The following is a 22,648-nucleotide window of genomic DNA, read 5'->3' as shown; positions in this document are numbered from 1 at the left end:
AACAAACAGGGAAATTTTTGAGTCATTGCACACGCATTTTTAATAGAAATTTGGTGATTTTCGCATTTAAAATTTACCTACTGTATTATTACTTTTTATGAAATATCTTTGTAATAATTGCAAATTATTTTTACCAAAAAAATGTGATAAGAAACTAATAAAAGTAAAAACCGTCTTTTTTTTCTCAAATTTAATTAGAATGGTCATGATGTTGAAGATCTTCGATCCTTTATAAAAGACGGAAGGATCCCTTGTTCACTGGACAAAGTCCAGGACATCCATTGCAGAGTAGCTCAATCGCAACAACCAGCTGAACTATCCGGCCAAGATGTGACATGTAACATAGAAAACGGTTTCATATGCAACGGGGAACAAGAATTCTGCTATGATTACGAGATACGGGTGTTTTGTGAATGTTTCGAGGAGGTAGGAAGAGAGGAAAAAGAAGGTAATCACATTTAACTTTTTAACTTCAATGAATTATAATAGTTTACATTTCATTGTTAAACCTAAGTTGCAAAATGAATAACGTATAAGAATAAGCTCTCAATTTTATTAAATTAAAAATAAAAAGTGATAAAATTATTAAAATAATATTAAGAATCTAATAAATAATATTTTTTTAATAAAATGTGCGTTTTAAGGAGAATAAAAAGAAGAAAACTAATTTAAATTTTTATGACTCGTGAAGCAAAAAGGGTTAGGAATTTTAGGTGGTTAATGAAGTTTATTTGAAATTATACAGCGGCCTAGGCCAATAGGTCCATACGCCAAATACAATGAATCATTAAAATAGGTCAACAGACCCTTATATAAATAAAATACAAAAATTATATATAGATAAAATACAAAAATTACTAACCATTATATAAATAAAATACAAAAATTATTAACCCTGAGACAGCCAGTAAAAACTGAGTGAGCTGTGAGCCAGAGCTGGTGGACTCCTCAATACAAGACAAAAAAATCCAACAATTGCACCAAAAACAGCCGTAAATACAACTCATAAAACCACCAAAAGGTGAAAATCTGAAATAACATAAATGAATATAGTGCTAAAATTGATAGGTAAAAACTGAGACAAAATCACAGGTGCATACACTTGCCAATAGGGCATTGAAAGGATCAAGCCAGCTTGAATAGTGCTGGTAGAACCAAAATAGTGAGGGTGAAGTAGTAACAGGTAGTTAAAATGAAGAACAACAAGTAAAGCACTGTAAATTCAATTAAAGTACAAAAAAATACAGATGAATGAAGTCTATTGTGAGAGTAATTTATAAGTATTTTTTTGCGTAAAATTTCAGACCTAGTGTATTCATTAAGTAAATAATATCAAGAAACTAAAACGGTAAAATAATACTTAATTAAGAACTTCGTTCCTAACTCAAAAACGGTTCAAAACTTCTAAAAATTAATTCTTGATCGAAAGCTTCGACCTCAAAATACGCACATTGGAAAGAACAGTCGACATGTTTCTAGTGCTCAAAAATAGGCACTCATTTTTAGAACCGACTAGAGGTGAATGAGAAGAAACAAAAGTAAGTTTAAATATAAAACCTGAAGTTACCAATGTAAAAAAAGGGGGGTAAAGTGAAAGAACAAGAAAAACTACAGTGGTATAGAGGGGCAAATCAGGGTAAAATGGATTTCCACTTGCTATTGAGAGGTGGGGAGGAATTAATGTCATTAACAAGAGAATCAGCATTCATAGGATTGAAACAAGATGAGATGATGTGACTAAGGTGGAAATAATTTTGGCATTGTCAAATTGCAATTAGTGTCGAAGATTCCAACAATGTACAATGATAACAGACATATCTATCTTTTTTTTTTACCTTTGCTTAAGTTTTAAAGCTCGTCTAGTTTATTCGATGCAGTCAAGATTGCACTGACAAAGAATATGGTTAATGCTCCAGCGATTGCGAAAACTAATTGGATCTTTAAGAGACTTAAGTTTAATTTTATTTGCAGACCTAAAAATGATTTTAAAACCAAAACGGGAGAAGATGCTAGCAATTTTATGACAACACGAGAGAAAAAAAATGGTAAAGTAATAAGTTCGCTGTAAGAATTAGAAGATGAAGGGTGTTTGGATCTTGTAAGTTTAGCAAGAGCTGAATCAACTATGGAAGGGTTAAATCCACGGTTAGCAGCAAGCGAGCTGAGGAAGTTAAGTTCGGAGTTTAAAAGAGGTGTAGCAAAGGTGTAGTAAAACGAAAGTATGAAATGCAAACATTTTCTGACAATTAGGGTGATTAGTATTAATACGAGGGGACACAGAGACTGCAAAATGTTTACGATAAACTGAATTGGAAAAATTATTAGGTATGTAGTTGCAAGAATATCTAAAAAAAGGTTACATTAATTTCCGTGTCTAAAAAATATAGAATGTTGAGATCAACCGAGTTAACAACAGAAAGTCAGAACAGAAAATCAGTGTCACTGTCTACTAAGACAAACGTATCGTCAACATATTTTCCTCACCATAAGAATTATAAAATTTTAAAAAGTTTTCTTCGAAATTGTTATTTCGTAACAACCTTCTTTTACTAAATAATTTTAAAATCCTAAATAAAAAAATTGTAATTATATGACGCAAAACAATAAATGTAAGATAACAATTAGATTTAATATACGTCAAATTGAAACAAAAAAAAAACCTTCATTTAGTCTTCGATTTAAACTTGTTTAAATTTTAAAAAAAAAAAACTAAATTTTAATGAAAAACTTAAAATAAATGTTGCTTTAAAAATTTTGATAAATAATTTTATTACTATCCTAAAAGCAAAAAAAGAAATTCATAGTTATATTTTTTTTAAAATGCTTTCATAAGAGCTTAATTTTCCTTACTCCTATGTTTAAATTCGATTAGGTTAAATCTTATTTCTCGTCTTTATTTATTTATTTATCATTTTGGTTCTCTAATCATTTGGGAAATTTTCATTTTTTATTCTTTTAAAAAGAAATAATGAATCTATATTTACCTAAGAAGTAAATGATCAAAACAACGTTAAATCGTATTTACGAATCCATTACTTAAAAAGCGTTAGGGTGAAAGATAAACAAATGTATTTAATGCTATTTGAAAAAAAATTGCGACGACAGCTATTTCCTATTTTAATGGTAGGAATAGTTAGCGAGAGTAAATCTCCGTACTCAAAAACGAGCGGCATAATTGGTTTTATAAACATGTTTGATGTATAAATAATATTTTTATTTGTCAAAATGTTATTTGAATTTGGTTTTCAGTTAATATTGGCTAAAAATAACTCTACGAATAAAGATTAGCTCTTAAAATATTGACTCTTTTTTTTTAAGTAAATTTAGTTATTGTGATGTAATGTAAATTGTATATGTGGTTGTAATTTCTTCTTGGCATAATTAAATTATCACGGTAAAAGATTTTAATTAGTACTCGAGACATACTTTTTCTACTCTGAAAATAGTTGAGTTACTTATTATCTCATGTTAAAGAAAACAAATAAAAAACTCGTTATGGAAAATAGAATTACGAATGAAACATTGTATCTTTTTAGCTACGAATTAATATTCCATGTGTAACAAAACTGTTTAATCTGTATGAATGTACAATTTTAAGTAGTTATTTATTATTTGAAAGAAATAATTCTTTTTATTTTACACTATCATGAATGTTATACATATTAAGAATGCAGAATAATGTTGAAACAGTATGCATTTTAATTTTTTTCAAATTCAACAATATGCAATAATGATTTGGCATCACAAACGACAACATCATCATCATTAGCACCATACCATGGCCAAGCACCTTGCCCTGTTTTTCACAACTATGTATTTAAATGGTCACATTAGAAATGGCACGTAAGTTTCACCTAGGTCAGACGACGGGAACAGCATCTGAGCTAGTACCCCCCTTCCAAACATTAACATTACAACCATCGAGAGAACTTTCAACCATGACAGATTTAACGTGCTCCTCGCTGCTTGTACAAGCTGGTTGTTTAGTAATTTAGTCGGATCCATGAACTACAGCTTTCCACCAGTAGCAAGCAGTAATATTGAAGTATTATGAATCACAACAATATTTATAAACCCTAATATATATATGAGCTGTGCTGGCTCATGAAAATAGAGTGGTCGTCTCCCAATGAGATAGCCCAGGTTCGAATCCTAGGCATGGTTGAGAGAGGGAGATAAATTCTGCATCCGGTTCGCACAGACCGCAGTGCTGGCATAAAATATTCTCAGCGGTAAACGGATCACGGACTAAATTTCATTTGTCATCTGGCTAACCGTGGGAGTAGCACAAATGCTGGTTAGTTCCCTCAAAAGAGACTTCCATGAAAGCTAATCAATCCGGATGTTTGCCCGAAAATTACAAGGCTATACAGTTAAACACTAATAGTCATAAACTCAAATTGGATCGGCTGTTATAAAATAAAACCCAGAATAATAATGGCAAAGTGTCATAAATTACGATAACATTCATTATATACATTAATAATCAATCATGATAAAACATCATGGAGTATTTTACTACTTACATACAATGTACTGCAATAATGATAATAGACGATTGCTAGAAAATAAATTCAAGGTGTTGTCACAATTATCTTAAACCATAAGTAGAAGTCGTTAGTTAGTTTCTACTCTCACGTAGACATGGACATCATTACCCACTTGGGCTGGTGCTGGAGTACTTTACTCTTTACTTAACATTAGACAGTATACAATTAAATTTTTCTTCGCAAATTGCTCACTTGTATCTTTGTTCTAGGACACTTGGATTTCTTGAAGGATTCTAGATTCAACATGTTGAATCTAGAATTCAACATCATGATATGTTTTCTTTGAACCAAATTATCATGCGCTTTTGCTGCAGTTTTAATAATTGGTAAAACTGAATCATATTATTAAAACCAACTTTTATCCATTTTAGATTTTTTTAAGTAAAGCATAGAAAAGAAAATACTTTTTATAGTGAGTCTCACGTAGTGTAAAAATAAGGGTTTTTTTTCAATAGTTTGATTTTCTTTTATTCTGCATATTATTTTCTATCAGTTATCATTATTTAACTGCATCTCGACTACTTAACATTAAGTACTTAATATTGTTAGTTTAAAAACATAAAATAGCATAAAACATATTAAATATATTCTTCATAACTTTAATTATCATCGTTTACTATCAAAATACTAATTTTACTGTTGACATTAAATCTCTAAAATATGGTGTGCCAGGATTATTAAACTGTAAAATTTCCACTGCAGGAATTTGCCCTCCCGGTAAAAAGTTCACAGAATGCGCGTTTGACTGCAAAACGTCTTGCAGTTCACTTCTGTATGATCTGAGAGAGAAAAATTCATGTAAGGAAGGTGAATTATGCGCCCCTGGCTGCGTGAAAAAAGAATGTGAATACCCTTTCGTTTCCAGAGATGACGTCACATGCGTCACACCTGATCAGTGTACTTGCAAACTTCCTACTGGATTTCCTTTAGCAGTGAGTATTATATTTTACAAATTTTTGAAATGTATTTTAATTTGCTTTTATTTTTAGCTTTGGTGCGCAGTATTTACAGAAATTAGATAATTTCTGCTGATTGGAAAGGTCATTATCAGAACGAAAAAATTTTTGTAAATCAATTTTTTCCACCCTCCATCTATAACAATGGGCTCGCCCAGGTTTTCATGGTTTCTCGCCCAGGAACAATGTTTTCATTGGGCACATTAGGATCCATAATCCTCGTAGAACAATCCCTGACGACTGTAAGCTAGTTGAACATAGTTGCAGTCCAGGTTCACCCATTCATGGCAACAGTTTTTCCTGCGGGGGATGGTGTTTACCAACAGGATAATGCACCATGTCATAAGGGTCGAATCGTCATGGATTGGTTCGAGGAACATTCCAGTGACTTTCAAGCCATGTCTTGGGCCCCAAATTCCCCTGACCCTAATCCAATAAATCATTTGTGGTCCTACTTGGAAAATCAAATTCGTGCTGCCACGCTACCCCCTCTCAATGTGAGGGAATTGCAGGACCAGTTGGTGAGCGCTTGGTATCAGATACCTCAGACTACCTATCCGTACCTTGTGGACTCAATGCCACGGCGGGTGCTAGCAGTTTTGAGGGTGTATATATATATATATGTATAGGGAAGTTAGGGTGCAGCATCAGGATAAAAATTACATACGAACCCCATGCCCGAAAATGTCGCCATACGTTACTAGAGGTACTTCATTATTAGGAACTGTTTCTTCTTCTTCGAATACTTCTGAAGAGGTCATTATGGGAAATCTTTCCTAACGGCGTACAACGACATTTCCGAGCTTAGGTTCTCACACAGTTTTCAACCTAATGATGCGTCTTAACTCCTCTAGATGTATATCAGAACATTTAAGTGACCCCCTGTTATATATAACATTTTTAAACTTCTGCGTTTCGGCAAAAATTAGGCAAAATTTATCATTCGAAAAGTCTATAACTTCAAACCCAATTTCCGGTTTAAAATCTTCACAAGCAAGATCAAGTATTTATATAAAGGCATCACAAGATTTGTTCCTCAGTGTAATTTAAAATCACCCTGTACAACTCTCGGAGTTATAACAAAAGTAATAAATATCTCAAGTGAACTTGAAAAAAGTTGCTTTATCGTACATTACTTTTTTCATTAATGAATTAAAATTAATAGATGATTGACAGTTGTAAAAAGAAATAATTTTTCGAGTATTTTTTTCGTTTCCAATAAAATAACTTTTGGAAAGAGTAAACTGGTGTCGTAATTGTTTTTCAGATTTACAAAACAGTGCAAAAATTTCGTCTTTTAGTAAGATTCATAATTGCGCAAATTGTTTTGTCACAATACTGCCCGAGCAATATGTATATAGTTCGTTCACCAGGAGTTGACACTTGGCTCCGCCTTCATCACGTGGTATCGGATGATACTATTTCGCTATTTTGGGGAGAAGGATGTGAACAAGGCTGCTATTTGGCGATCGTATGACAAAAATATTATTTCGCAATCTTCATGTGCATATTTTGAACATGTGCATTTTATTTCTAAAACTTGTTGATATTTCTCTCTTTTTATTGGATAGTTTGTTCTTTTTGAGATATTTTGCTGGGAAAAAGCTTTTAAATATAAATTAGCTAGAATAACGAAAAGTATAATAGCTGATGATAAAACGAAGTAAGTGACTGAAAAAGAATTCAGTGTTTGTGTTTGGCCATCACCTTCTACATCAGAAGCTCATGAAAATAGNCTATTTTAAAAGTGACTGAGAGGAATTTGTAACATATATTTGAGAATTGAATCTGTAGTGGTAAACAAGTAAATAAGACAAACTAATCATATTCAAAAATTAAACAAATTTTTAGACATATATTTGCTACCACTTTTTTATTTCCACTAGATTTTCTATTAAAGGGCTCTTTCGTAAACAGGTTTGCCTTCATAGTGGTCTGATTGGACTACCTATAAAAAATCGTGTGGAGGCTTAGTGCGCATTAGAGGTTATCTCGATTTCAAGCGAGCAAATGATTTTCCTCTTACTCCCCCTTGCTGAAATGAACTCTGCGTCCGAGGAGGTGGAGCCAAGTGCCAACTCCTGGTGGACGAACTATACCCGTAACACATTTTTTTCATGCCAATACCAACAAACATAAAGTAGTTTTGTTTTATTTTTAAACATATTTATCAAGTTTTCTGCTTGCGAATTACCTAAGTAAAGGTGTGTATCTGTGTTGCGTGATATGACAACGGCAGTATTTTTTTTTTCATTTGCAACTCATTTATTTTTGTTTGTATTTAGCCAGGGCAAGTTGTGACAAATGGTTGTGAAAAATGCCAGTGCCTGAACAACACTGTGATCTGTGATACGATTTTAGAGTGCAAGCCTACAGAGGGAGAGAGGACCGAAGTCTTAACGCCTACTATGAATGAAAGTAAGATGGATACAGAATCAATTTTTTTAAATAATTCTTTGAAATAATTAGGATATTTTGAGATTTGTACGTAAATATCTGCGAAGTTGCTTCGTGATCACAGCTCCTTATATATGTTTTCATAATTCTTTTCAAAAATGAAATAAAAAATGTACGCATTGAGGATTACAATATTCAAGATAGAAAAAAATTTAAATCTCCTTGAGGAAGAAAAATTAGCAAATCACTATAAAAGAAAGCGTGATCAACAACATTGTTAAAATTGCGTGTGAGTGAAATAAACTGAGATTTTAGAAACACCTTTCAACCAGCCATCTTATAGATTTTGATGTATATGATATTTTCTTTAGCTATATAAAAATTTTAAAAAGTCATATTTTTAAATTTTTACTACTCAATGTCGTTCAAATTTTGTATATCATCTTTGAAAATTGCATTTTTCTAAATGATATAAAAAAATATCTTACAATTAAAAATATTTTGACTTTTGTTTTAAAAAGCGAATGAAAAATTCTTAAAATTTCAATTTTTTTGCGAATGATGATTGAAAAAGTTTTTCACATCTTGTTTCTTTCGATGCCATCTTTCTACACTCATAAGGAAATTTTACAATTGTATACAAAGCTTTCTATTTCGCGTAAAAATCTTAGTTGTGACGAAATACGCGAAAAATGATATTAACCGTTTGAGTACGGAGAAGCGCTATCGCGCTTCGCTTGTTTTGTACCGAAAATGCGGATGCGCTGCTGTTGGCTAGTATAAGTTAGTTAGTAGTTGATTGGTAGTAGTTAGTAGTTGGTTAGTAGTGTTGTACGCATTTCATTCCGCACTAGCAGTCCAAATTTCTTAGATAGTGGTTGCTCTCCTTATATTAAGGGTTGAAAATTCAAAACCACCAAAACAGTAGGGGAGAGTGGGGTGAATTGTAACATTTTTTACTTAACTATTTTTAACTAACAAAAAATCCAATATATTATTAGTATTAATTGACAGACGAGTAAAGTAGACTATCCTCTACTAGAAAAAAAATAAATACCTTATTTTAAATGTTATTATATTAGTTATTAACAATTTTTGACAGTCGTGCACTTGTTACAATTGTCCCCACTTACGGGGTCAATTGTAACAGTTCATAAATTCAACTAAAACATAGTTAATTATACATATTATCATAGTTGTGATATATTTTTTTATTGATCAAAATAGTAGTGATATTTTAGGAGTAAAAATAATAATGAGCAGAGACCTAAAGGGTTAAACTTTTAACTTTAAGGGGTTAAAAATTTTAATTTATGCTGTGAAAGGTGACAAATAAAATAATGCACATGCAACATAATATAAATGATATAGGAAACTATTGGTGGTTCTTAAAGAGTTAAGTAATGGTTTGTAAACATAAGATTATTTATTTTCAGCTGTTACAATCGTCCCTTTACTTATTGTTACAATTGTCCCCAAGACGCCATTTCAGCTTCATTTGTTAAAAACAATGCTAGTTAATTAGCAAAACTAATTTTTTTTTTATTGAAATGTTAATTAAGGTGTCCACTTACATATTCGGTTACTAATTTTTATTTGTTTAAACAAAATTACTTTGTTACAATATAATATTCTAATACCAAAAAAAGTACTTACGTAGCGTGAAAATATCTTTTGTGATGTAACTCTTTCAAAAGTACATAAAAATGATTGCCATCAGGGGTGTACATGTAGATTTATTAAATACACCTTGTGCCCCACCTAGGAACCAAATCTAGAACCCGACACTCGAAATTTTTGCTCTGTTACAATCGTACCCTGTTACAATTGACCCCACTCTCCCCTACGTTTATTTAGAGGTACATTTTAGGTCTGATTCCATAGAATATTTGAGGAACTTTTGAACCACAAGAATTTGTTTTTCATATGAGAAAATTCGATCGTTAGAACAAAAGTAGATCTGGGTGATATCCTTCTTTTAGTTCACTATACAGTCCCTGGCAAAAATTATTAGACACACCAGAAAATTCTTTGTAAAATCTTAATTATCAAGTTATACTATGCAGCTTTGTTTTTACGCTTCTGAAACAGGTTTGCACTTGTTTACGTTCGGATAGCAATTAGTTAAATTAGGCGATATATAATATAAATTCGACGATAGAATAAATTAGACGATATATTATATAGATATAGAATATTTATTATATCAGGTATTATATTGTAATAATTAGATTAAATTATTAGACGCACTGCAGTTTTTTGATACAGTCAAACCTCGATATCTCGAACTTAAAGGGAGAGGAGAAAAAATTCGAGATGCCGAAAATTCGAAAATCGTATGTTATCGATGGTAGAATAAAGAAAAATGCTCTTTACATACCTTATTTACTATTCCATATTTATTCTAAAAACACTTTGTTGTTTGCTTTAGAGTTCAATTCAATTGTTGTTTGCTTTAGAGATGTGTAAGGAGGTTTGTCTGTAACACTTTCTAAGTGGACTATAGCTTTAAATGCCTCCTCTGACATATTCGGCTGCCTCTCAATAAACCTCCTTACAGTGTCCACTGTAGAAAGTGCTTGTTTGTTAGTAACATTGGGTGGTAAATCCTCAATTTCCTCATCCTCTTCTTCTGATAGTTCACCGGAAGCGTTCGTTTGAGCGATGATATCATTGTCATCCCACTGACCACACACTGTTACTGCACCAACTACGTTTACAATGTCATGAAATTCCATGTCATCAAGTTTCATGAGTCCGGTCAATCTGCCCCAATCATTTTCGGTGTAGTTTTCAGCAGAATTAACGATATTGATTGTTTGAATACTTTGTGATCTTTAATGAATCCAGCCTTCTTGAAGCCATTCATTATCGTAGAGAAAGACACATCATTCCAATGCCACTGACGTCTTTATGTCCATTTTTTAAAAAAATAGTTTATCATTATGAGAATTGGTTTTCTATTCTTAAATTTTTCTTATTTTTTTTGGAATAGTTTTTTTTGTTTTCAGAAGAAAAATCTGCACTATTTAGGAAAAAAAAAATTCAAGTTATCGAGGGATTAGAAAAAAAATTCGTGAAATCAAGTTTTTTTTAACATTGAGGGTGCAGGAAATTTGAAGAGAATTTTTTTTTTCTTCGAGATATCGAAAAATTCGTGAAATCGAGGTTCGACTGTAATTACATGTTTTGCACGAGTTTATATGTAATAGTTTTATATTTAAACATACGTGTAATGGGTTTTTATTCAGGAGACTTTTTATGTACTTCCTATTTGTATTTATTTTGATCGTATTTCATTACAATGTAAACCAATTGAGACACAGACTTAAGCAAGTGCAAACCGGTTTCAGTCGAGTAAAAACGGTAAAACTGCATAGTATCACCTGATAATTAAGATTTTGCATAGAATTTTATAGTGCGTCTAATAATTTGGCCAGGAACTCTATAGTAAAGTATCAATAAAGCTGATAACGAGAATTCGCTTTCTTATTAAGTAAATAATAGGAGATAAGAGAAAAAAATCAAAGTTGTAGATTATTGAAAACTGGAAACATTCAATGTTCAGGAACAATAACGTGAAACCATTAAGCAAGAGAATGACGTTTTCTTTGGAAATTACCTCTAAAAGTGTGACGTCACTGAAATTTCACATAAGTTTTTTATTCTATCTGCATTAACTTTTGAAATTGTAATATTTTTACTAGCATTCAGGGTTTTCACAGTGAAGCCCAGAGTCCTACCAGTCACTACAACTTCTACTCCAGCATTAACTTTTAAGCAAACTACTCCAGCGTGCTCCTATTGGTCAGATTGGATAAACAAGAAAAAACCAAGAAGAGGAAAGAGATTTGGTGACAAAGAAACTACAAAACCCTATGTCCTAGCTCAAACGGAGGGATTTTGTATAGAGGTAAAAGAAAAATTCCAATTATCAGATAGTTTTCGTCCAAAAACAACAACAGGGAAATAATATATGAAACTTTTGCTTGAGTGACTTAAAAAAGTCTTTTAAGGATATTTTTCTTAATTTTTTTTAAAATTTTGACAATGAATAAAGTAGAAAGCGTTTTTCTCTATTCACCGTAATTTACCCCTTAAGGGGAATATTATCTTCATGTAAATACGCATTCTATTTTGTTTAATTTTGCTGTTACATAGTTGAATTAAAATATACTTTAATCCCATCAACACTGATTTCACACTGTTTAAAATTGGAGTAGTATAACTACATCCGGATCGCAAAACCTTGAACTCCTGGCCAACCAATCAGGCTGCCACAATTATTAAGTAATTCCTTGTTTTTGAGTTTTTAAAAATACTTATTATAATTATCTTAATTATTCGAAAATATGCCCCACTATAAATTACAAATCATGCTTAAGTTTTATCAAAAATACTATTTTTACGCTCAGTTTATATCGTTATAAATAAAGCCTTATAAAATGAGTGGAAAACTTTTTAAAATTAAGTATTAATGATGCTAATGACTTAGAAAACAACTAAAATTGCGAGGAAAATAAAAAAAAATTAATTTTGAAAATGAAGTACTCTTTTAATTTTCCTCCTTAGTTTAATTTCTTTCTTTCTTCCTTCCTTCTTTCCTTACTTTAAATCCCTCTTCCTTTACCTTTTAATTTAATTAAAATGTTTTTATTATTACATTAAAGATTTTAAACTAAATTAACTAATATCCTTATTCAACTTCACAGCAATTAGTAAAATTCATTAAAATGAAGTAAAGTTGTTCAGATTCTTAATATACTTCCAAATTTTTATTTCGTTATTTTATTTGACCGTAATGAGATGTAGTTCTCTCATAGTCTCATGAATCAAGTCAGCGCGGAGATCACTTATTGAACTTTTCTAGTAAGTTTTGGAACCTATCTCTCGATTCCATATATAATTAACTGCTCTATATTAGATTATTCTTCATCTTATGCTTTGTACGCCGCCTACTCACTCCTAATAGATAAGTCACTTGAAATATTATTGATCATACATTCATCCTCAATATTTAAGTTGGGCATTAGTCAGTAAATGAATTTCTCGTGAAATATCCTCGGTGAATATCCTCAATGGTAGACGGATCATGGGTTAGAGTCCCCTTGCCGTCAGGCTAACCGTGGAAGGTTCTCGTGGTCTTGTCCATGTAACGCAAATGCGGGTTAGCTCCATCAAAAAGTCCTCCGCAGAGATAATTTCTCCCAATACTCCATCCAGGAGTTCCCTTGTCTTCTGGATTGGGTTCAAAATTGCAAGGCTACGGATTTGAACATTAGTAGTCGTAAGGCAAAAAAATTGGGTCGACTGTTCATCGATGGTCATAAAATTAAATATAAAAAATAAATAAATTCCCAAAATTAAAAAAAAGCAAAGTTGCATGGTAAAGGTACTCTTGTATGGGTAAAACGCTTAAAAATAGTTTCTTTATGTCATGTGGGAAAATAAAAATTATGGGCAGATTTGATAAACATGCAAACATTTTCAACCTTTTTTTTTTTTTTGCTACTTTGCATATTTTTTTATTTTAGCTTGCAATACTAGACCTTCTGAATACTCTTTAACGTTTAATGTTTCTAAATTTTATTACACAAATGAAAGGTAATCCAAGTTTCATTATAAATTTGGAAGTGATTTAATTTGACTAAACAATATGAAGAAAAAATACCGCGTTTTCGTTTAAAAAAAATACATTACGAATTAAAATTTTTATAAGATTTAAAAATGCGTAATCAAAGCTGATCCTTTTGTATCTTCACGAAACGATAAGTCTTTCCTTTTTCTAAAAAAGTATTGCTTTATTGAATACTCTTGATAGTTCTTTGAAAGCTCAAAATTTTTTCATAGCTCATATAAAATCAATATTAGTTTTTTAATACAGTTATAAATTTGTAAAACGATTCTGAAATTGCTTTTATCATCGCTTGCTGAAACTTTATTTTAATTGTCTTACTTTGAAATAAGACCATTTTTCGTAAATTCTTTTTATAATAAATAATAGCTCATTACGATTTCTTTTGAGGTAAAAACTTTCCAATAACAATTACGTGTAAAATTTCAAAGCCTGTTCATTTTATTGCAACATTTTTAACTATATTTAAATTAAAATAATATTTTGCAATCTTCACAACTCTTTGTTTGCCGTCATAAAAAATTGGAGTCATATTAAGTGTCAGAAGAAAACTTCTAATTCAAGAAAAAAGAAAGAATCACAAGTATTCACATACTTCCCAGTCTTTTAATCTATTTGTATACAAGTAGATGAAGAAGATGTAATTACAAAATAGATTAAATTCAAATAGATTAAATCCAAATAGATTAATTACAAAAATGTTTCAATACAAATATACTTAAGGTAAGTGAATTTAATACAAATAGATTCACTACAAATAGATTACAAACCGATTAAGTACTAATAGATTAAATAAAATTAGATTAAATAAAAATAAATTAAATACAAATAGATTAAGTACAATAGATTAAATGCAAATATTTTAAATACAAATAGATTGCATACAGACAGATTGAATATAAATAGATTAAAAGCAAATAGATTAAAAACAAACAGATTAAAAACNTTGCATACAGACAGATTGAATATAAATAGATTAAAAACAAATAGATTAAAAACAAATAGATTAAAAACAAATAGATTAAAAACAAATAGATTAAAAACACATAGATTAAAAACAAATAGATTAAATACAAATATAATAAATATAATACAAATAGATAAATAAACAATACAAATAGATAAATAAACAATACAAATAGATTAAATATATACACATAATACAAATAGATACTAATAGATTAAATACAAATAGATTAAATATAAATAGATTAAATACAAATAGATTAAATACCAAAAGATTAAATAACAAAAGATTAAATAACAAAAGATTAAGTAACAACAGATTAAATACAAGTAGATTAAATACAAGTAGATTAAATGCAAATAGATTAAACACAAATATGCAAAATTTTACCTCGAATCGGAGTAACAGGTAAAATAGTTTCTTTCAAAGTAATTTTAACTGGTAATATTAACTGTATACTTTGAATACATACTGGTATAAACAAATAACTTTTGGAGTTATTTATCCCTACAGTATGTTACTTAAAATTTCTTCAAATGAAATCCTGGAGTTTAAATGATTATGTTTTTTCTTACATTTTCACATTTAACATAAGTCATTTAATAACCTTTTACAAATTTAAAGTGGGAGTGTTTTTTTTAATTCATTATCTAGTAATGAGTAATCATTTCAAAACATACATGAAGAAAATATGCATTTAGTTCAAGTTTTTATGTAAGCTTCATATTCATAGCATTTATAGTCAAAAATTTAAATCAACCACTCTAATTTAAAATCTTCATTTGCCGATTTATTAAAAAAAAAAACATTTCGTACATTCACCATTAAAAATTAAGATGTTTTAATGCATGAATTTAAACTCTGCCTGTTTTACATAATTAAAAAAAATGACGGCAGTATTTTTTATGTTTACCATAATCTTTATATTAATTAAATTTAATTTGGTTGTTAATGTGGAGAAAGTAGTTAGTCTTAATTAAACTAGAAAAATAGTTTTGACATGTAATTATCTCAGTGACAAACAGGCACTTTACGTGACAGAAAGATGTTACAGAACCTTCTTATTATATAGATTATTTCTATTTTTAGTGCGTTTCTTTTCCCTTGTCACCTGACTAAGATAGATAAAGTATCAGGGATTAGATATTTTAAGTAAAGTTTCTTTTTTTCATATTTGTTTCAAGAAAGGGAAAATTTGCCATTTAATTAAAATTCTTGTCAAATTTCATTAACAGTGAGTAAAAGAATATCTACAAATTTTTGTTCATAGCAGATTTTTTATACTCTGTACTTCGTTTCAGACAAAACTTTGCATAACCCATAGTATATCTAGAAGCATATACAAGGTGTTGCATAAAGACCACCTTAATATGTATTTTTTAGAGTCCTTATCAAAAATGAAAACATAAAAAGCAGAAGAAAAAAAGCTGAAGATAGCAAATAAATGGTTGGAAATTTAAAAAACGCTATCGAAATCTTACGAATTATCACAGAGGTCGACAGAGGCAATAGACATCAAAACAGGTTTCATTCGAAGTTCAAGTTTGGAGGTGTTTTTAATGGTTGTCATTCAATTAAATATGTCTTCTCTTTTACTCCCACCTTCCTGCACCCTAGTTGGATAGATTTTGAAAACATTTTTGACTTCCAATGTGTATACTGTTTTTGCTTTTATTTTTTAATGATTTAATTGGCTTAGTATAGTTTGAAGCTATCCAATTTGAAGTGGTAATGGAAGATTGTCCCATTTAAAGTAGTGAGTGTGAAAAGTTATGTTGGTTTGCCTTGCTTGAGGTGAGGTGCGTTCTATGTCAACCATAGTTGACTTTTGTGCGGGAGTTAATTTTTTGTTGAAGATCCAAGAAAAGTAAATTTTTCTTGATTCAATAAAATTATTTTTGTTAATTTCACTCTACCTGTGCATTTGATTATTATTAATAATTGATGGTTATTGTTATAACAATACCCAATTAGTGTACACAACAGATCAGATCGATGCGGAAACAGCAATAAATTGCACTCAACCTAAGAAAAGCAGTATATGAAATTCTGGCCTATTGTATACCGGAAAAGGACACTAAACCTTTAAAAACCAGCAATGTAGCGAATACTGAGGAATAGTACACACCCCTGCCTTTCTACTATACCGATTAGTCTAATTATTTTAGATAATAAACGGAGATTATTAAAAGCAAATACATCAGTTATAACTCATATTCAATTTACTGCTGCTTTTGCCAAATCCCTCATGAAGAAAAGAACCAATTTAAGATTAAGAAGTTAATCTCCACTAAAGAAATGAAGGAATTTTTTAAATAAAAATAAGAACCAGTGTTACGTTTGGAGTAGAAATTATGTTTCGAAATTTAGTTCGAAGTCAAACTAGTTTATGTCGCTAGTTACTAGTTAAGTACGAAATCGCCAATTCAAACAGAAATAGTGAGTTCCTACCGCTTCGAATGGGAACATCTGAATCTTTCCATTAGCTCTCAAAATGTTTTATTTTATTTAAACGTATACTTGAAATCGATGCAATTACGTAATTTGTTTGTGTTGAGGACCTCTACCCAATACATGATAGATCTCACCATTTAAACCAAAACAAATACGCTTATGAAAAAGTTCGGTATCTTTCTCAACTTATAAATAAAGTTATTAATAAGTTAATGACCAATAAGTTAATAAATTAATAAGTTAGTGACTCAGCTTATTCTGGTGCAGTTATTTTAAAGCACTTTCAATGAAGTTATTTTTGACTCTCTCAGTATAATAAATTCAGAAAAAAAAACGCAACTCATTTTAGTTTTTATATACAATTATCAGGGGTCTGTCCAGACATTTTGTGAAAGGTTCGTTTTCGTAAAAATGTGAAAAAATTACTCGTAATTTGTGAATATAAAATAAACGTTAAGTCACATTCTTTCAACCAGGGTCTACTTTTGCGAATTTGTGCAAATAGGGTCCGTTATTGCAAAAAAAACTTTTTCAAGGAGTTTTTAAATTGTAAAGACATACAAGATAATGCTCAACACTGTGAATATATAATTAAAAAAATTAAATTTTAAAAAATAAACAGCAATTGCAGCTACTAAATTAGCGATGCAACATATAAATATTTGGTATTTAGCCTATACTGCTGAAAGCAGAATATTCATGTCTGCCGAAGACAAAATTTAGTTCATTTACATCTGTCTTTCTCCCCCCCCCCCTTCCAGGGACGGGTTTANTGAGATTTTTTAGGTCATCAAGTCCGTTTTTATGAAAAGATATTTTGTGAAGGGTCCGTTAACGGACCCAAATTTCTTCTAAACAAATCCTTGATTATTGATCTTATGCAAAAATGCAAAAATTTATGTTTTCTAGGGTACCGTGACTAATATAGAATGTAGGGAGGTTAAATCTGATAGTCTCTATACCGAAACTGGTGAAGAGAAACTAGTTTGCGACTTGAAAAAGGGTTTTATTTGTGAAAACATTCATCAACCAGATGCAATCTGCATGGATTACAAAATAAGATACTTATGCACATGTGGTTAGTATACTTTAATTTCATAACATACACAATTTCTTTATCAGTGCATTTAATTAAATAATGTCTTTGCAAATCTACTTGTAAACAAATAATTACGATTAAAACGACAAAATTTAGCATTATGATAATTATGATGAAAAATGTCTATTTTCTGACATAAATGCATATAAGGCTATAACTGAAATTATATAAGGCAGTGAGTTAATGATTACTTACACAGCACATTTCAGGCAAGTAATAAATACTGAAAATGTATGCTTCTGTGATTATTTGTTGACAAACCATTTAATTGTAACAACAAAATTTGAATTTATGGTACATTGAGATCCCAATTTGTGCACCTCAAAAAAAAAAATTTCAACTTTTGATTAAAATGTTTTTGGAATTTTTTTAATAACATTATCTTATTTCATTGAAACCTGTATCCAAAATTAATTCAAACAATAAGTGTGATGTCATAATTAATTGGACTAGCAAGAAAGTTAGAATTGAAAAAAAATTATTTTTGGAAAAAAAAAAGTACGATTTCTTTTTTAATTATAGCCAACAATTGCACATAAAGCAACGATATTTATTTTTTATAGTACATCAGGATCGCAATTTTCGTGCATCGAAGCCAAATTATAAATTTCTGATATGACTAGTTTTTAGACTTTTCCAAACTTCAAATTTTTCTAAATGACGTTATCTCTTTTCACACATAAATTCATAGAATCCAACTAAAATTATTTTTTGCAATAAGTATAATACCACAATCACCAAACTGAAGAATAAATCTGAAATTGGAAAAAAATTCAACAATTTCAAATTCAGTTTTTTCATTTATTAAATGTATTATCGCTTATTAGTCTCATCTAGTGAAAAAACTGAAATTTTTTATTGTTTCAAGTAATTACTTTCTTTGGTATTTGCTAAAAATAATTCTGAAGTAATCCTTGTAACCAAGAAAATACTGTATCAATGCGAGTTACCAAACCATTACTGGATATCTGAAAAGCACAACAGTTTTTATGAAATCTACAATATTTAAGTTCTTTTTTAACTAAAATTGAGTGTTTCAACAGGGAATGAATTAAATACTATACTCAATCAAAATAAGATATCGCAAAGAATAAGGCACAAAAGAAATTGTTTTGATAAAATTATGTTTACAAATTTAACAAATATGGAAATTCAAAGAAATAAATAAGGAAAAACGCTGCTAAATTCGAAAAGAAAATTTCAAATCTTTAAACACTTCGAATTTTATGTTGCATACAAATAGTTTAAGATTGGTCATGTAAAATTACGATGAAAGGTAAATAAAAATTTTAGCAGTCAATTTAATATCATATTTTTGGTGAAATGTTTGTTTACAAAATATAAATACAAAATCGAATGTGGTTTCTGTTTACTTTAAAACAATATTTTTTTAAAATTTAAAACTGAAATTAGATCATAATGTTCAAAGTATTCCGGTTTTAAATTAAGGATTTCACTAAAGTATACACACATTTTGCAAAAATATTGAAGAATTCTTCTGCAATTCTCTTTCCTTTTAAGAAATAACCAAATTTAAAAATTTTCAGAAACTGTCTTTGAATTTCAGCATTATTATGAAATGCTTGATTCTAAGTAGAATTTAATTTGACACTTAATTTACGTTTAAGTAATAGCAAGCAATCTATTATAATCATTAAAGCTATTTTTAATCCTTAACTTTTGCGAAATATTTAAAGTAAACTGACACGAGAATGTACAAATTTTCTAAACAAGTTGTAGATTCTTATGAAGTATAGATTTTTAATGTTCATTAAATGTTGAAATTATAATTATTAATATCTAAATTTCCTGATGATTTTAAGAAACCAACTCAAATTATTCTTTTGAAATATATACTTCGAAATATATATATATATTTTTCTTTTTGAAAAATAGCTCAAAGTGCTTTAAAGTTTATTACTTTCCTGTTTTGTTTATTGTTTTATATTTGAAAATTCTAAATGCGTATGAAAGGCGAAATTCCGAGCGATGAACTATAGTTTTATTTTTTTAGAAGCATCCACTACAACTTTGATACCTATCTTTATAAAGACAACAACACCAGCCTATATTTGTAAGTAACACAAAATATTTAGCTTATATTTTTTCTTTTGCTTAAAGCTATTACCCATTATTGTTGAAACATAAGTCTATTATAACAAGTCTGAAATAATAAGCTTTATATAAAATATATTTAATATAGCCTTAAATTAGTTCAGAACACAAAAATTGTTTTTATATGATCTCTTTTAACGAAAAATATTACTTTACATTAAGAAAAAAAAAAGAAGGAATTCCGATCTCTTTTAATGAAAAATATTACTCTCCCATGAGAAAAAAGGGTAGAAATTCTGAGCAAACTATAATAAAAATGCGGGAATTCGAAAATAATTCTCTGAGTAAGAATTTCAAACTTTTCGTTTTCTAATTCTCAGTTAAATCGTTTTCTAATTTCTAACTGAATCATTTTCTAATTCCAGCAAAATAATTTTTAATTATTTTAATTAAATCTTTTCTTTCTCATTTTTAATGAAATATTAAAATTTAATATTTCCTTGAAGTTATTGATTTTACATAAATTAGGAAATATTATTCAGATACTTTTTTGAGTTATAAATCTCCAATTCAAATATTATCAATTACAAATTTCTAATTTCTATTTTTAAAATTTTTCTTTTCTTATTCTATTTCCAGTGAAACCGCTTCCTAATTTCATAATCAATCATTATACAATATTTTATTGTTTTTTTTTATTTCCAATCATATATTCCAATTTCCACTTAAAAAGTTTTTATTTCATACAAAATAAAAATAAAAAATATGTTATCAAGATATTCTTATTTAGTTTACAAACTATACTAGAGAAGTGATTTTTTTTTATTTTATGAAATAACAAATATTTAGTTTTTATTATGTTTGGGGTTTGAGGGAGAATAAAAATACAAAAAATTCATTTCCCAAATTCGTAATATTATTTTAGATCCATGCATTGATTTTGTTCCTCTTATAAATGGTCCAAAGCCATTACCTGATTCTAATATTCGAGCGTCTAGTAGTTCTACACCTAGATCTGGCCCACAAATGGCAAGAATTTCAGACGATGGTAAGAGAAAAATTTATTATTGTCATTATTATTGTAAGCATTATTTTGAAATGTTTAAGCATATTATTATGCATAAAAATATACACAACATTATTTTTAAACATATAGCATTAAGAATGCTTCAATTAAAGTATTACTATCGTAAACTGAGAAAAATATATGGTCAAATCTACCAGAATACGGTAAAGTTTAACTGTTTCAGGCTAAAAAGAACATCAAAAGTTTTGTTATTTTTATCGAAGCTCTATGGTTAAATTAATAAGAAAAATATTGTTTTATAATATGTGATTTTGGTAATACAATTTTGTAATTTTATCATGATACCTCACGGCTCGCGCTAATGATTTAAAATTATTAGCCAGTAAATTAGCCAAATATCGAAAGTCTTTGCCAAATGCAAATTTTAACAATTTCTTATGATAAATTTTTTTCCAGTGAAAACTTTTTACGATAGTTTGTTTGAGGCTTAGTATGTGAACCCAATTCTAATTGATTTTGAAGTTCATCTACCGAAAATTACTGTAATCGAATAAAAGATGCTGACTTGTTTTTAAAAAAAATCCTTTTGACGTAATTTTAAAGATCGTGTTAAATATTTTCTTTCCATGGGAAAAAAAAATCATTAGCCAATACTTTCACCAAATTTACGATTTTATCGCATTTAGCGAGGTGGCGAATGCTTAGCGCGAGCCCTGATACCTTAAAGCATGCCCTAAAAATTATTTATTCGGTTAAATTTACCTTTCAGTTTTGCATTTTTTATCTATAATTTCGAAAACTAGAATTTTCGGTAGACCATTACACTATAAACAGAAAAAATATCTGCATAAAATTTATGCATTGTTTAAATACCGTATATTATGGTTTTATTAAACAGAATTGTGTGTGTGTTTCTTAACCAGAACTGCAATTACTATATAGTACGGTAATTTTACCAGAATTTTTCCTCCGTGTCTAGTATAAGTTATTATTTTAATGCCATTGTAATTGTGTCAGTTAAAGCATTATTATTGCCCCATACAAAATATTAGATTTAAGATATTAAATTTGAGATTGTTTCTTAAAAAAGCATCAAAATCGTGTGGAAGAATCGGAATACTTTATTTAGTTCAGAAAATAATATCAGTATTTAAAGAATATTACTTTTTATTAATTCTTGTAGTATAACTTCTCATTCAGTTCATATTGTTACAAAGGTTTCAACGCTTCTACCAGTATTAGTTTAAGTAATTGTTCATATTGTATCTAGTGAGTTCAAAGCTACCCTACGGTGTAATGATAACCATACACCGAACTAATTCTGGAAGCGCCTGTGAAATTATTGAAGTGTTGTTCCGAGACTGATATATTTGTTCTAGAGAAATCAGATAGGAATTGTGTACTCGCTGCTGTAGCTGGTTGGAGTTATGAGAGAGAGTTATATATATGTGTGTGAATGTAATATATGTGTATTTAACCTTGTATTAGTTGTTCAGTAGTATTTCGAC

The 22,648-nt window shown here is 29.3% G+C and overlaps 1 protein-coding gene across 1 annotated transcript in view; it reads left to right on the top strand.

The window, feature by feature from the left end:
* The window catches only part of LOC107439698 (uncharacterized), a 296,584-nt gene that overhangs the window by 159,352 nt on the left and 114,584 nt on the right, over positions 1-22,648 (top strand). Inside the window, exons 58-64 of the mRNA XM_071184208.1 lie at positions 199-448; positions 5,253-5,482; positions 7,792-7,924; positions 11,611-11,816; positions 17,869-18,037; positions 20,073-20,132; positions 21,039-21,161. Coding sequence (XP_071040309.1) covers positions 199-448; positions 5,253-5,482; positions 7,792-7,924; positions 11,611-11,816; positions 17,869-18,037; positions 20,073-20,132; positions 21,039-21,161 — 1,171 coding nt within the window. The remainder of the gene's footprint in view (positions 1-198; positions 449-5,252; positions 5,483-7,791; positions 7,925-11,610; positions 11,817-17,868; positions 18,038-20,072; positions 20,133-21,038; positions 21,162-22,648) is intronic.

This window comes from Parasteatoda tepidariorum, chromosome 8, assembly GCF_043381705.1.
Source record: "Parasteatoda tepidariorum isolate YZ-2023 chromosome 8, CAS_Ptep_4.0, whole genome shotgun sequence".
Classification (NCBI taxonomy): domain Eukaryota; kingdom Metazoa; phylum Arthropoda; class Arachnida; order Araneae; family Theridiidae; genus Parasteatoda; species Parasteatoda tepidariorum.
Note: the sequence above shows the minus strand (reverse complement) of the source record. Positions and strands in the feature narration are given on the sequence as shown.